General features: G+C 40.8%; 1 protein-coding gene across 9 annotated transcripts in view; it reads right to left on the bottom strand.

Moving 5' to 3' along the window:
- The window catches only part of MAST4 (microtubule associated serine/threonine kinase family member 4), a 521,110-nt gene that overhangs the window by 146,395 nt on the left and 357,995 nt on the right, over positions 1-16,720 (bottom strand). For 4 of the 9 annotated variants that reach the window (XM_036310370.1, XM_036310373.1, XM_036310369.1 and 1 more), the window contains exon 1: positions 4,908-5,303. The exons of 3 other annotated variants lie outside the window; for them this stretch is intronic. Coding sequence is in view for 3 of the 6 variants with exons in the window: in XM_036310369.1 (XP_036166262.1) it covers positions 4,908-4,999 (92 nt within the window). In the remaining 3 variants the exon portion in view is untranslated. Of the gene's footprint in view, positions 1-4,907; positions 5,304-16,720 lie in introns of those variants that run through there. 2 more of the 9 variants (XM_036310375.1, XM_036310374.1) reach the window with 2 other exon arrangements.

The raw sequence follows: 16,720 nt of genomic DNA, 5'->3' as shown, positions 1-16,720 counted from the left end.
TACAAGTTCTTACAGCTTCCCCTCCTATGTATCTATTTACATAGATAGCTGGTTGCTCCATCTCCCTGGTTCCTCAAGTCAAAAATCCCAGGGCCATTGTGAAATCTTTCTTCATCCCTCAGAGCCAATGGCTCATCAACTTCTGTCAATTTTATATCTTTAGTATCTCTCAGAGGCATAATCTCACCATATCCTTTGCTCAGGCCTGCAGAACCCTTTATATGGGCTACAGCAATAACGTATTAACTGGTTTCTAGGTCTCACCCTCCACTACCAGACTTAAGCTCTCAGTGCAGCTAGACATGTCTCTCTCCCAAGGATAAAGGACAACCTCCCACAAATACCAAGTGTTTCAACTCACCTCAGCCTCCTTGCCCACCACTCATCTCCTTGTTGCACCGAGAGTAACAATATTAATAGTTGGAATTTATTGAGAGTTTTTATATGCCAGTCATTGCATTGGGCATTTGATACCTATGAACACATTTTAATCTTTACAACCATCTTATGGGATAAGTAATTTACTTGTCCCTATTTTATAGATGGAGCAACTGAAGTCCAAAGACATTAGCTTACCCATTATCATTCAAACCAGGGTGAACTGGCTTCAGATCAACCCCCTTAACCCTTGTGCTACGTTATATTACCGCCTCAAACTTCACGCTTCAGTAAGACTGAATTATGCTTCTGGTTCTTTATGCTCCAGCAATACTGTATAGTCCCTTGAACTTCGTGCTGCCAAGGCCACCATGCCTTTGGACACACTGTTTCTTTTGCCCCTTTGAAAGGCCCAGTCCTTATCTGATAAATACCAACCTATCCTGTGACCCTGAGGTGTTGCCTGTTCCATGTGGTGTGTCTCCTTGAGACCAAAGTCTGTCTTACCTACTGACCACTCCTACGGTTTATGCGTACCTTGTAAATACTTCTCTGTAGTCTAGTTTGCAAATGATTCATTTGCATATTTTCACTGAAGGCAGCTTTGGGTCACAGTGCCCAGGCACATAATAGATGCTCCAGAAATATGGGTTTACCTGGGCTTTTCATAAAAGGGGTGAGTACAAGTTCACTCATACTTGACATGTCAGGTCAGGAGAGAAGTGTATTTGCCATACTTTTTAAAGATATATATTAATGAGCAAAACAAAAAGAAAAACTTACAAAACAAACACTACAGATGTTAGTGAAGAGAAGATGCAGTGTACATAAAAATGCAATGCATTCTGACAACTACAGCAGTTAACTGAAGATCCCTGAATATACCTGCTGTTCATAGCAACTGCTGAGTAATGTGAATTCAGCAAAAAAGAAAAAAAAAAAACAAAAAAACTTTTATCCCATGGGTTCTCAGAAACATATATTTGGAAACTTGCTCAAAGTTACTTACTGAGTCACACTGCCCATAGGCATGGATAAGGGTTTTACTGATTTAGGTCATTGAGGTTTGAAGGTTATCACTTACGCCCAATGAGAACATGCAGATTTCTGACAATCAAAATTAAAAATCAAGCATCTCCTAGATTCACCAGACTGTACTTTAGCAAAGGTGAACCTCATCGGAGCAGCAGCATTTAGAAATCAGTGGTAGCCCTTTCTCTGTGGTGTGACATAGAGAGATAATAAGGAAAAGAAGCTCGATCCCTTTCCCACAACATTTTGAATCCAACGGGAAAAGATGTTATAAACATTAAGTAGTAACATAAATAAAGCAGGCAAACTCATTTCCATTCTAAGGTGTGATGGGTTCTTCAAGTGAATAGACTATCACAGACCTATGAAATTTACAGTCTCTAAAGCATGCAATTATTACTTCAGTTTAAAATAATACATTTTGGTTAAAATAATCTATCCATTCAGCCTAGATTTCTGTCCCTCAAAGCAGCAGGTAAATAAATGGTTGCATGGTGACTGCCTTGAGGAAAAGAAAGGGGGAGAGAAGTGCAAAGCCAGTCATAAAAAAGAAGAAACTGTTTCCAATGGAGCATGTGAGCTTTAGAACAAAAACAGCAAAGTCACCAATGTCTGCCAAGGTCAAGACAGAAAATCATGCGAACAATATATCACCTTTGGGACACAGCACAGGAACCCAGGCTTTACGTTCAAGAGTCTAAGCCTGGGAGTAAGTCTGTAGGCATCTTTCCCCAAGAATCCAGGGAGTTATAGGCCCAGGTGGGGTGCTGAGGTGGAAGAGAGACCTTTAAAGTTTTCCTGTGAGAGGACAAGCCAACAAACCAGTGTCATGCTGAACTGGCCAGGCGGAAGCGATGGAGCAAACCAAAGGTCTTCCATGATGGCAATTCCTTCCAAACACAGATTTAAGGAGAGTCTGAACCCATTCAAGCTCTCTTTTCTAAGGTAAGTGGTACACGCATCCTGTCCCTAGAAGCTCTAAGATGCTCATTCAGAGGCTCAAAGCCAGATTACGCTCTTTGATAGACACAGACACTGATATTAAAAAAAAGGTTAAGATGAAGCCCTCTAAATTACAATGTTAATCAGAACAAGTCCCTGGGATAAAATATGCAAGATTAATGAAAGTCAGTGCATGTGCAGAAAAGAAGCTAGGCTTGGGCAGGAGAGATATTCCAAGGAATAACGCACATCCAACTGCGGGCAAGGGCAAGGGCAAGGGCAAGGCATCCTCCCCCGGACACGGGCATGCCCTCCGAGAAGCTGGAGAAGGAAAAGACACCTTGGGCATGAAAAGATCCTTTTGAAAGGGCAGCTTTCGGGAATCTGGTCAGCCACATCAGGAGCAGGGTTCCTGTGGGCCTTGGAGATGACACAGGACTTAGAGCAGTCAAGGGAGGTCACGGGAGGGAAAGAGTCACACTGTAAGCATATGCTCCATGTCCTCAGGGAAGGTCACCGCGCCGGAATGGATCTCTGTATCATAAGGGAATGCAACAGCTACACACACTGCCCTGGGGAAGAGGACATCTGCCTGCATCTCTCTGAATCTACATAATAAATATAAAGCAATGCTGGCCTTTGGAGACCAACGATAAGTAGAGATACGTACAGATGATCTTCAGGACACATATTTCCAGACTGTGAATCTTAGAAAACCCCGGTCACAAACAGGCTGTGACAACCACTACTGTTGGAAGGTAGAGAAGAAAATCCCCTTCCCCCTCAATTGCAGAAAGGGGAGTGGAGAGACCGCCCCTCCACCCCCCAACCCCCACTCTCCCGTTTTGCTGGAAAGAACCCAGGTGACTTTCAAACCCAGGCTCCCTGCCAGGGGGAGCTGTCTGAATTGGAGTGTTCTGGACAGGAGAGATATTTCCCTAAAGCTGAGATAAGACCAGCCTGAGAATTCCTCATGCATTTGACTGTCAATAATACTATCAACAGGTAGGTAGAAGGAAGAAAGGCGCCAACTGCTTTTCAGGTTTACACACACAGGCCGGATGCCAGTGCAGACTTATCTCTGGGAGAACTGACTGTGGAGAGAGAAGAGCCTGCCTCACAGCCAGGACTACACCACTTACACATAGTAAGGGCTCCTGGCAAACGGAAAAGGTAAGAAGTTACAAGGTTTACAGTCTTGAGGAGTAGTGGCCTTGTTCGTGTACAGCGTGATTCTCTTCAACTGATTTGTTGTTTGGGGGGGGTGGTGCATGGGTGACACAGCTTGAACAAAAATGACCAATCCCAAGAGTGTCCCTGAACATAACTATAATGAGAAGAACATAGTCACCCTGTTTAAAAGGCACCACTTTAGAATCTAACATGGCTTAGTGGTACCAACACTGTTCAAGCTGCATTAGAAGGTAAATTTGACCTAAGGATCTCTCTCTCTCTTACACACACACAGACATACGCTTGCGTTTGGCTTGATCAATATACTGTATATGCGTATGTATAAACAGCATCTATGTGAGATTCCAGATGCTTCTGAAATGTTCAAAATACCATGGGGAAATTTAAAAATAAAACAAACAACTAAGTTCTCCAAAGTATTAACTATCTGCATTTATGCTACAAAAGGTCACAGGCATAACCAGACAGAACGAGCCACTTTTTGGTGTGTTCTTTAAACACTGCAGAACAAAGATTATGAAGCTCCAGATCTGATAGCCTGCATCCTGTTGATCCGACTGCACCATTGCTCCCATGCATGTTCACGTGTATGCGCAAGGCAAGTTTTGAAGAAAAACAAAGAGCCTGTATTTACACAACTCAGAGGGTGTGCTCCCCCAAAACCACAATAATGCCCCTTTCTGTGCTAGACACGAACGGGGAGAGAGGAGAAACGGCTCCTTTAAAATCACGCTCTCTCAATCCAAGTGTCAGCAACCACTGCAACCTGCCTTCCACTTATGGCATGAGCTTCATCTTGCTTTTTATTGAGTCTTTTTCCCTCCCACCTATTCCATAAACTATATGTTACCAAATGAAAAGGCCAGCCCCGTATTAAAACAAAACAAAACAAAACAAAACAAAACAAAACAAAACACAAAAAACAAATGGCAAAGTTATACAGACCTGTCTCTTTAAGCAGACAATTCAAAACAGGATAACCTGAACTATCTTTGAACAGTACATGTGCATCTTATAAAGGTCAAATATTTAATAAAAGGGGCATATGATAGGCTCTCCGAAGAGAAGCAGAAGCCCTGATGTCTGGGTGGATGAAATGGACAAACATGATCAGATCAAAGAGATAGACTCAAAGTCTCTTCTCCCTTTCTCTCCTCACCACTCACAATTCAACCTCATGCCATCCACATTTTCAAAGAACCCCGAGAATTGCATTCATCAGGATTCCCCGCCCCCCGAAATCCAGGAGGAGGAGAGAATACCTGAAACAGGGCCCCCCGTAGGCAGGGTATTAACTTTTCAAACTGTCACCCAATAAACAAGGCATTCCCTCTCCTGGCCAAGGACCCCCGCGTTTTTACCTTTGTGTTCGCCGCAGCCTGTTCCCACTCCTCAAATGAGGCAAAGTAAAGTTTGAGAGCACAGTCCAAAAATTGGGGTCAGACATATCCATTCCTTTCTTGAATCCGCTGCGGGTTCGAGGCTATCGGATCAAAACGGGGAGGGGAGAGGGGAAGCTCCCCTCGACCTACTCACTCCCTGCAGAGGAGCGTGCTGCTGCGACCTGGGATCTCCGGAACAACGCGGAGCTGTGCCGCCCCAGCCTTTCATGCACGCACAGCCGTTTCTCCGGGGTTCAGGAAACTTATTTCCTCTCGGGTCTGCCCCCTCCTGGGCAGCCTCGGCCGGCTCTGCACCGTAAGTACAAGAGTTGGGCCCTGCGTTCTGCTCCAAATGCTGTCTGTGTGCGATTCGGTCCAAGGTACTTTGTCATCTCTTTGGCAGATACCATTTGCAGCGCCCGCGGGGGGGTCGGGGAAGACTGCTATTTTAAGTCTTTGGTTCCGGGAGGCTGTTGCTTATCAGGAAACCATTCAACATCCGAACATGCCCAGTGTTGAGTTTCCTTTTGGTATCTTCATACAAGGAAAAGAACTCCCATGGAAAAAGCTCCTCTTTTGCTCCCCCTCCCCCCCAAAAGGAAACTTACAAGCACTTTTACAAAACTGGTGTCCTGGCCCACTTGAGCGGGACACCTTTGTGTGGCCTCCCAGCCTGGCGCTGGGAGGGCGTGGGCTGCGGGGACCCCTCCCCACCCACGGACACCCCTGGGGGAGCAGAGCGGGGCCTCGTGGGAAAGGGAGCAGCGCGGACCTGGGTGAAAGCCCAGACCAAGGAGCCAGGACACCGGAGCGTCTCCGCCTCCGCTGCGCCCCCCGCCCCGAGCCCCAAATGGATCATTCCCCCAAAATAAATAAATAAATCCAGCTGCTCCAGGAGCGGGGAAGTGTGGGCTCCCGCACCTGAAGGCTAATCTGTGATTCACTGCAGAATGGGTCACCATGAACATACTCCAAGGAAGTCAGTCATGACCCGCGGAGACGCTGTTTGTTGGGTAGGAAAACCACGCCAACAAGCTTCCACCCTCACCTCAGTAAACTACATTTATGAGTTTTATGCAGCTGAATTACCACAGTGCACACCTGTTCGGCTTCAGACTGCAAGGACTTATCTAGAAAATGGCCAACCGCCATGATTCAAGACACCGCCTGCATTTATTTAACAAATGCTAGGATTATTTCCCTTCCCAGTGCATTACAGCTTGAATGGAAGGAATGAAGGGGGGGTTGAATAGATGTCACTGTTACTCATTTTGAAGAAGGGCGTGGTATTCAAATAACTCCCCAAACTGACAAAGATTTGTATAAAAGTCTATAAAGAAGAAAAAAAAAGGAATTTAAATTAGCTGTCTTAAATCTGGTGTAATATTGCAAGAGATGCTACTTTTTTTAATTAAGCAAAAGTAGCTTGTAAAATGGTTTAGTTTACCCAGTAAATACTGGGAACAAACTTGCTAATAGCAATAGGAGGGTTACAAGAAGGGGTGGGGCAGCTGACAAGGAAGACAGGGTAAACAAAGTACAGGAGTCCACGTGGGGACTCTGTATCCAATTCTTGTAACCCACAGAAGTATTTCCACCCCAAGGACTCTAAGGATTTCTGATGATAACTCTTGTACAGGTCTTTATTATGCATTATCTCCTCAAATGCTTACAGAGCCTCTTAAGATCCTTGAAACCCACAAAGGTAGACCAATAAGGCAATATTTTCTCAACTTCACAAGTGACAAAATACACTTCACCAGATACTTATGGGCTTAGTCCAGTATTTTTGCCCCATACTAAGTCATTTATTCTTAGGAAAATGTTTGTAAGTATTTAAAAAGTTATTTTTAAAAGGCTGACAATCTCTGCCTATTTTCCCTGTTTTTATGGGGTCCATGATAGGACCAACCTCTATGAGGCTGACCTACGTAAATGAAATGATATACGTAAGTCCCTTCCAGCAGTGTCTAAAACACATTTCACGTAAACGTTGGCAATATGCAGAAGCTAAGAGAATACTATGCTGAGAGATGTAAGACTGAAACAAAGGAACTCCCCCACACACACACACACCACCACCACCCTCTACTTTTATGTGCTGGTCACAATGAATTACAATTGACTGTTTACTGCTGTCTTCCCTAGTAGTCTGCTAGTTCCTCAAGGGTAAAATCATGTTTTATTGATTTTTGTATTTCCAAAATCTGACAGTTCCTGAGCTATAGAAGCATTTAATGAATGCTCTTTGAATGGAGATGCTTCAGATGCTCAGTTATCTATTCTTTCTCTCAGGATGTCCTGAAATTATCAGTATTAGCAGGTCAGTTGATTTTCTCAAACAATCCTAAATTCTTAAGAAACCCATGAGGATATTTTTAAATTCTAAAGACTTTCTCTGATTGACTCACTTTTATATACATTCTGTAACTGAAAACAGATGTGCTAACATTCCTCAGAAATGTCACATGGCTCTAAGAAATGTCACAACCAAGTCCAATCTAAGGGAAATTCTTTGAATTCCCCCCATCCCTATCCCCAAAGGCAAGCCCAGGGAATCATTTTTGTGCTCACTTTTAGGTATCTGAGTTTAAGAGGAATAATTACATATCTGAAGCTTCCCAGAAAAGAATAATCAAGAAGGAGAAAGGGGACTTGAATGCGTGCTATATGAATTATGGGTTGAAGGAACTCTGTGTTGAAGTGAAGAAGAGAAAATTTAGAGAACAAGTGAGAGAGGTCCCTAAATAGTGAAATAACTACTATGTGGAAGAATCTTTGGATTCAGGGGTGAAAATGGCTGAAACAAGAGAGGACTTCCTATAAGGTGTCTGAGCAGAGGTAACTTGAAGGAGATGACGTGGGTGGGACTCAAGTTCTGGATGATTTTAAGACCTGATAATTCTGTACCTCTGAACTCTTGTACTCTTTATGTTCCTTCTAGAAAAGCCCATGCATTTGGGCAGCACCTAAGATGGACAAATCAATGACAGGAAATATTTATTTCTTCTCTTGATTGAATGATGCATATCCTAACCTGTGGTCGGCAGATGTCATTACTATCTCCACTCTGTATATTTTGGGGAGCCCATCATGCAGATTCTTGAAGGATGGGCAAGGAAGGACATGAGTATTTTTAGCTATGTAACTTTATATGTTTTTTATACTTAAAGGGCTTGGGAGAATTTGGGTTGTATCAAAAATGAAAAAATAAAAATAGGTAAAGTAATGAGGATCCAGAAATGAACTAGTTAATACAGTGAAAGTGGCTGATACATTCCCACACTCATTTAAGATTAAGAGTAGGTGTGACTTGTCTTTTAACCTGTTTGACTTGCTTGGGGAACCTATGATTCAGAAGGTAATGTAGTCAGTAAACACAAGAATTAAAATTGTCAGAACTACTGACATTTTCCTACAGATAAAATAATTATATTGGCAGAAACTAGAGTATAGTTTACTTGCAACTGTGGTAAAACTCTGGCTATAGGACTAAGAGGGAATTGAGATTATTGGAAATTCTTAAGACAATAGTTGATCTAGGTCAATATACATATATTTAGCAAGATTTTCTACTTATTGCACAACTAAGCCTACACAGCAATGGGCAAGCTTTGTGATCCTGGACGCTCATTCATTTCATCAGGATGTTATTACCTGACATTGTTTTTATGAGAAAGGTAAATAAGATTAAAAAACAAGCTTGCACGCTACTGAAATACTAGCTTAGGACTCAATGAGTATTTCAGAAATGGGCAAGTTCTTCATTATGTACCCTAGTCCTACATATAAAAAAATCCAGATCCTTTCCACTGACTTCAATTTTCTCTACTTATCACCCTCTGCCCCACTCCGTAGGGTTTCCCCTCATCCTACACAGAACAGTGTTAAATATCCCTGGAGCCTCGCCTTGAACTTAGACACCATGGGAGACTAAGTTTACTATTATAGGTGTGAGGCCTGAGAAGCTGTCAGCTCCCCTCGGGCCACAAGGCCATGTCCAATGAGAAGACGTTAAGGAAAGTGGGGTTCATATTGAGTTTCCAAACATATTCTACCTGATCTTGGCCTTATCTAGGGATTCTGCTAGAAATTAATATTGATTTCCATATACCACCATCTTCAGAGCACCTACAAGTGACCACCTCCCCAAAGCTGTCTAAAGTAGACCCAAGACAGGTCTACTTTGGTCACCTTCCAAATGTTGTCTTGAGAGGTGAAGGTCAGAGGGCAAATACAAAATGGCCCATCTTGAATGAGCAATCCTTGTAATCACTGTACATCTTGGGAAATAAGCTTTCAGGACTGGGCTAGAAATCTGAAGAAAGTTGTATCAATGGAGGCAGGTTGGAAGAAAGCTCTTCTAGTGTTATTAGTAAAGAATTTCTTTCTCTCACATTACTAAAATATAAAGGAAGATAAAAAGTTAAATGAAATTAACTTGCGGGATAGATCTAAATATTAAAAAACAAGAGATGAATAATTAAGGTTGTATCATCCTTGGCATATTAAAACTACTTTTTAAGTAATATCACAAGGTAGAAAGATTAAGATTTCTAGAGTGAATAGATTAAAAAAAAATGAAACAAAGTAAAATGGCTAATGAGGCTCAGTGGTTGAGTATCCACCTATGAACGAGGAAGGAGGTTACAGTTTGATTCCCAGTCAGGGCACACACCTGGGTTGCGGCTCAATCCCCAGTAGGGGATGTGCAAGAGGCAGCCAATCATTGTTTCTATCTCTCTCTCCCACTTCCTTTCTCTTTGAAATCAATAAAAATATATTTTTTTAATTGATTTATATTTTTAAACCAGTTAAACAGAGATGGGTTGAACAGAGAACTACATAATCTCCAAGAGCAGGTTGAAGGATAAGATCCAAGATGAGAAAGAACAAGCCAAAGACTGGCCAAAATGGGGAGAGAATGTAACATTTTCCTCATGTATTCCCTGGATCCCGGGAGAATCATAAGCTCAGAAAATGTAGCAAATAACCAATAACTTTACAAAATCTAAGAGGAGAGAGCAGATAGATATGGGAAGTGAAGTACTTCTCTCCCAAATGACTGACTCCTTGGCTTGTGTGATAGAGAAGTAGCACAGAGCATGCGTGAAGGTGGCCCAGCATGTGGGGCCGGGAGGGTTTCATAATCACTGCTTCTAAGCATATCACCCAACACTCTTCTGACTTTCAAGTAGGGAAAGGCCTTGGGAGAAGCCCCAGCGCTTAGTCTTACAGAATTCCACTCCCTGAAAGAGGAAATGGACAGAAAAGGTATATCATCCTTACAGGGCTGGAGGGGTCATCCCGTAGGAAGGTGACACAGAGACAGCCAGTGAGGAATGTCTCTTTCCATCTAAACCCGCCTTCTGAAAGGCCCATCCATTGACCACACTGAGCCCTGGCTTCCAATAGAGCTAAGCTATCCAATCATGGACCCGAGAACAAGGCTTGGAGATCAGCACCCTCATCTGACAAATGGAGGGCTAACTGCTCTCTTTCTTTAAGACCAAACTTGTTGCCACTTATTCTAGGCAGCCTTCCTGGGAGCCTCCTGATCCCCATTGGGTTAGGTATTCCTCTACTGGGCTCTGCTTGTTTTCAGCTTAGTCCTCCTTGGAGTGAGAGACCCTTGAGGGCAGGGGCTGTATCTCCTTCATTTTTAAACCCTCAATACAAGCATTAGAAGGAATGTTAGGGCAAGGGAGAAAGGCTTTGCACAAGGTTAGAAAGATGCCTGATAGCAAAGTTAGGTCTAGAATCCTGATATTTTGAAGACACATGATGAATATGTCTTCACAAGATTTTTTCTGTCTCTTTCTCTTGGAGTTTCATGAGTCTGCTGTTCCATTATCTATCTATGCTGCACCTGTTAGGCAGGTCTATTATCTCAAATTTCAAAATCTCAGAAAATATAGATCATATATATATAGCTGTATGTACACATGAATATGTATAAACTGGTTTGTAAGAAATGCCAAATGTTTTTTAGCTGTAACAGTGACCCTCCGCTATTAATAACTGCCTAAGATCTCAGTCTGGCATGAACTTCAAGGACATGGTATTTCTTGTTCTAGAAGCTTAGTTCTAAGATAAATCGTTTGTCATCCAGCTCCTGAGCATGAATTAACAAGACAATTATAAGAAGTGCCAATTTGGTTCAAGTGGGTCAGTGTAAGTTATATTAAGCCCTGTAGTAAGTACACTAAGACCTTTCTGTAATATAGGATTAAGGTTAATTTATCAGTTCTTCTTTTTTTGGATATTTTTCCAGGTCACACATCTTAAGTTATGGGAAATTATCCCATTAAAATAAGAGGTGAGAATTTCCATGAATATACCATACAGGGAACATATGCAGACAGAAGTAGAAACCATATGCTTCCATAGCAATCAGAATTTTATTCCATTGTTAAAGTTTACTCAAATTATTACACAAATTGAGGCAATATGTCAGTGAAGACAAAATATTTTTAGCCAAGGAGTTCTCAAGCAAGCTTTAGTATATCTATCTATTAAGTTATGCCATTTTTATACCAACAAAAAATTTAAGAGAAATATTAATTCATAGGAGAATAAATATGTTAGGCATGAAAAGTGTTCAGTCTAACTATCATAGAAATGCAATTAAAGCATCAATCAGATATTATTACCCATTTAACTGGCAAAGATTAAAAAAAGACAATACTCAGTGCTAGCAAAAGTGCAAGGAGATGCCCTGACTGGTTTGGCTCAGTGGATAGAGCATCGGCCTGAGGACTGAAAGGTCCCAGGTTTGATTCTGGTCAAGGGCATGTACCTTGGTTGCGGGCACATCCTCAGTGGGAGGTGTGTAGGAGGCAGCTGATCGATGTTTCTCTCTCATCAATGTTTCTTAACTCTCTATCCCTCTCCCTTCCTCTCTGTAAAAAAATCAATAAAATATATATATTTTTAAAAAGTACAAGGAGATAAGCTCTCTCTACCGATTTTCTGGAAAGCAACCTGGAGAATGAGAACACTTATACACAGACATATACCTATGTGTTGTGTGCATATATGCATATATATCTAATATACACATGTATACATGTAGTATATGTAAGTTGACATCCTAAGATTTACACAAATATAATCAAGTATGTGCACAAAAATTTATTCATATGGAAATTAATCTCACAATTCCTTATAATAGCAAAATACGGGGGGGGGGGATCCAAAGGTATAAAACAAGGACAATTGTTAATAAATAGCCAACAAATGAAATGATAAAACCAATAAAAGACCATTGTGGTAGACAGAATAATATATTCTAAAGCTATCCAGCTTCTGAACCCTGGAACTTATGAATATGGTATCTTACATGTAAAGAGGAACTTTGCAGACATGATTAAATTAAGGATCTGGAGACCAGGAGGTTATCCTAGAAAACTTGGGTGGGCCTTAGATGTAATCATACGTCTTTATAAGAGGAAGCAGAAGAATACTGGACAAGGAAAGAAAGCAATGTGACACTGAAGCAAGATGCTGTCTGTGCTGCTGGTTTTGAAGATGGAGGAAGGGGCCCTGAGCCAAGGAATGCAGCATGCAGCTCTAGAAGCTGAGAAAGGCCAGAAAGCCTCCATCCTAGGGTTGCTAAGGAGCTTAACCCTCCTGAGACTTTGATGTTGGCCCAGGACAACTGGTTGGAGACTTCTGATCTCTAGAACTCTCAGAGGACAAAATATATGCTGTTTTAAACAACTTTGTCATAATTTATTACAATAGTAATTTGTCACAGTGGCCATAGGAAACAAAAACAATGTTTTAAAAAATTATCTAATAAATGATAAATGCTTCTGAGATATGTTTAAAAAACAGAAAAAAGTGGAGCACTTCCATGATAATAAATTGTTTATAATATATATCAGTTTAAAAGTTGGAACTAAACAAATTATTCTTAGTGAACATTATGAGTGTGGGATTATGGTTGATTTTATTCCTCTTTATACTTTTATATTTTTTATGATTCTATATTATTTTTAATTAAGATTGAAAACCTTTACTTCCAGAAGCCACACATCTGACAGAGTCTTTGATTCATGACCTGAAAGTTCATGTTCCTGATGATTTTTGAATATTTTTCAAGAATTTGTAAACTTTGGAATACACAGTTTTACTCAGGAATTTTTATAAAATTTGATTGATAGCTTTTGACAAATAAAATAAAATGCATATATGCAAGCTATTCAAACCTTAGACATAACTACTAAAACTGCTTTCAAAGAAATCTTTCCAACTCCTGGGAATTTTAAAATATAAAAATGAAAAAATACCTGTTTTCTACACATAAATCTTTACCTGTTTATGGCAACTAGGGAAATAGGTGTTTTTAAAGCTTACTGGGTTATAAATCCGTATGGTGGCTTGCTTTAGGTTGAATATATATGTTATTATTTGTAGATTGGTCTGGCTGTACATTTTACCCAAGGAGTTTTGAATTTCAGACCTGCTTCACTCCATTCTACTGTACATGAAAGTTTTCTTCATTGCTCAGAAAAATCATGTACTTTTGAAAAGCTCACTTTTAATATCAACCAAATATGTATAAGGTAAAAAATGATGTGCTTAATTTCAAATTATATTAGCTATAATTTGGGATTGCCTCTCCCCTCTCTGCAATATACACAACCTTGTTATTTTCCATGAGGGTAGATAATTCAGATGTTACTGTCTTTGGTTAGCTATACTGTTAGGACTGAAAAGCAAAGACCAAGTTTCTGGCACCAACCAGAGAAATATGTCTTGAACCAATGTATTGTCATGCATGTCACAGACGACAACCATATGAAAGTTCATAGTTACCAGAAACTTAAAGAAAAAGAGTTATACTACTAGCCAATCATGCCATCCAATATAGTGGCAGATGGGTGATGGATTAATATCTATTGTGAAGAATTGTCTCTATAAGTGGCTCTTAGGAAATGAACTACATACAGAATTACAAAGAATGCTAAAACACCAAGGATAAAGAAAAACAAAAGCAGGCATAGAAAACTAAAGAGAGTAGAGCAATCCTTACTTAGAAGTGGCAGAAAAAGACAGTAAACTCTCGATTTTGCAGGCAAAAACTTCAGATTTAACAGACAAAATTTGGGGTCCCTATGTCATATGTGAAAATTAATACCCTGTTAATTTTTAAATGCTTTTATCCAAGATTTGCTTATAGTACTAAATTAACAGGGGTTTTTTTTGTGTGTGTTGTTGTTGTCGTTATTAATTCACTATTTTTAACAAATTTTAGCAAATAGACCATATGTTGGAAAAAACACTATAGTAATTTCGCTGACATAAATATTACATATCTACAATTATAGTCTACATGTTTACATCCAAGAGTCACCACGAGTAAACGATGTTTGGAGAATGATTAGCAGGTGATCACACCACATTTCCAGCCGTGATTGGCTCTGCTGTCTCAAGGCGTGACTCTCTCCAGCAGTTTTAACACACATGGTCAATGTTCCACATGCGCTAAGCCACGCCCAGCGTGTGCATTTATTTACTTGAGATGACTTGTGAATGCATGCATTTACTAGACCTACTCAGTATAAATTTAAAATTATGATAATATATATAGAAACTTTTCCATGAAATTAAACTTTTCATACATACTCGAGTTTAATTACACAAGCTAACTAATTTGTCAATTTTTTTAACATACACATTTGGAAAACCTACTTTATTATATAACGGATTTCCTGCTTTAACGGACACACCCCTCACCCAAATTAGTCTGTTATATCGAGGTTTTACTGTAAGCCAGTTTGGAAAATTAGATACTAGAAGAAAAGTGAACTGGGGAAGTTTTTGCTGTATATAAGATGATAAAAGAACAACAGGCCACACTCCAGTCATGCCTCCATGACCTCTTGCCTGGATTGATACCGCACCCTTATGGCTCCCACCCAAACTGTTCTCCCACAGCTGCCCAGCTCCACTGTGTGTGGGCTGTGCAATCTCTTCCCTCTCCCAGGAAACCCAGCTCATGGCACCCACTGTGCCAGCAATATTTCTTCAAGTATGGTGTCTGCCCTCCCACCATTAAACTATCTGGAGTGCTTGTCAGAAATACAGACTATGTGAGGCTTCTCCACACTGTTGATCCAGCTTTTCTCGGAATAAAGCCCAAGAATCTGCATTCTACCAAAATGCCCAGGGTATCCTTAAGCACGCTAAAGCATGAGAGGTTTTTCATAGGAAAATCAAAACCTCTCCAAAGAGAATACTTTATGATGGAATCCCTTGTTACCTCTCCTTCCTCATCCTTTGACACATCTCCTTGTGGTTTATGCTCCAATAGTAATAAATTATGCACTTGTCAAAAATATCGAATGACTTTAAGATCCCCAGACACAGTAGCTGGGCCACACCTCATTGCCTCTGCACACCCCTGTTTCTAGAATTCCCACATCCTTTGCCTGCAAAACTTCTGTTCATCTTTCACATGTGAGGTGTAAGGTCACCTCTCCAGCAAAGTCTGCCTGACTTTCCCTTGCAAACAGAAGTGTTTTCTCTCCTGGATCTCCAATGAGTTTTAGGCTTGCCCCTGCCTCTTGTATAGCAGTCATTCTCCAGTAGCCCCATGGGGTGCTTATGGGTCCAGTTCTCCACTAGGCTTTAAGCTCTCGGAGCGCAAGGACAATTTCTTTTCATCTGTGTATGCCTCAAAATACACAGCAGAAACTCAGCAGAATGTATGGATGTACGCCCATTATTTTCTAAGTTTAGTTAAAAAAAACAACACACACACGGTTATGTTTGTATTTTTCCAGCTTTTATATACAAGCCCTAGAGGGGATGTTTCTGCAACCATGCCGCTTTTGTCAATTGGTTGGATGCATTTTCTTTTAAAGCAAGGTCATTATTGATCTTCATGATGATTAAGAAAAAAGATAATAAAAACGCAAGCCTATCATTTTTAGGCAGATTTTAAAACACTACTAGCTTTTTACTTTCCTTCACAACAAGTATGGCTGAAGTAAAGTGTCACCTTGTTTCCTCTGTAAAGAGGACTGAAAACAGGAACTAGGGCAGGGTGACCTTTTTCCAAGGTTGGAAACTCAGTCCTACTGGGGACATGACTGACAAGCTCCACACTGCAGGGAACAGATGAGAATTGAGAGGGCCACAGCAGGAGTGCTCCAGGTTTGTGGTTTGCAGGTTACCCAGCCCAGGGCTCAGAGCTCAGATACGCTAGCTTCCACCGCAAAACCTTCTACCTCATATAGAAAGAACTGCAAAAGTGAACAGCTAGCCAATGTGAGCGATGCTTGACAATCAGCCTCCTCTGTCCATCACCTCTCCTAATACCTCTCTTCTCTTTGGCAGATGCCCATTCCTACATCTTGCTCTTGCTCCTATTCTGTAGCCAACCAATCCCATGTAAAGGGTTAACTAAGAATTAAAGTTTTAGTTGATAATGCTGAAGAAGTGACCACCCAGCTGGCTTTACATTTTAAAGAGGACTGAAAGTTTTGGGAAAAGGTATAAGGAGTAGGTGTTGGGCAGAGTTCACCCACAACTGCAGGAGTCTGAGTTTAATGGATGATGCTAAGCATCAGAATATGGAGGTGGGCTTCCCAAAGAGTGGTGACCGAAAAACAGAAGTGGAAATGCAAAACCTTGCATTGGAACCACTGTCAGGACCAGGTGTAGATACTACTGTCTTTTTTATTTTCCACCCAGGCATCATAGGTAGATGACTTATTTATGAATTATAAAGATACCAAAAATAATCATTATCTATACTAATAAAAGGGTAATATGCTAAT

Source organism: Myotis myotis, unplaced genomic scaffold (assembly GCF_014108235.1).
Source record: "Myotis myotis isolate mMyoMyo1 unplaced genomic scaffold, mMyoMyo1.p scaffold_m19_p_5, whole genome shotgun sequence".
NCBI lineage: Eukaryota > Metazoa > Chordata > Mammalia > Chiroptera > Vespertilionidae > Myotis > Myotis myotis.
The sequence above is the reverse complement of the archived record's forward strand: the minus strand, read 5'-3'. Positions and strand labels throughout refer to the sequence as shown.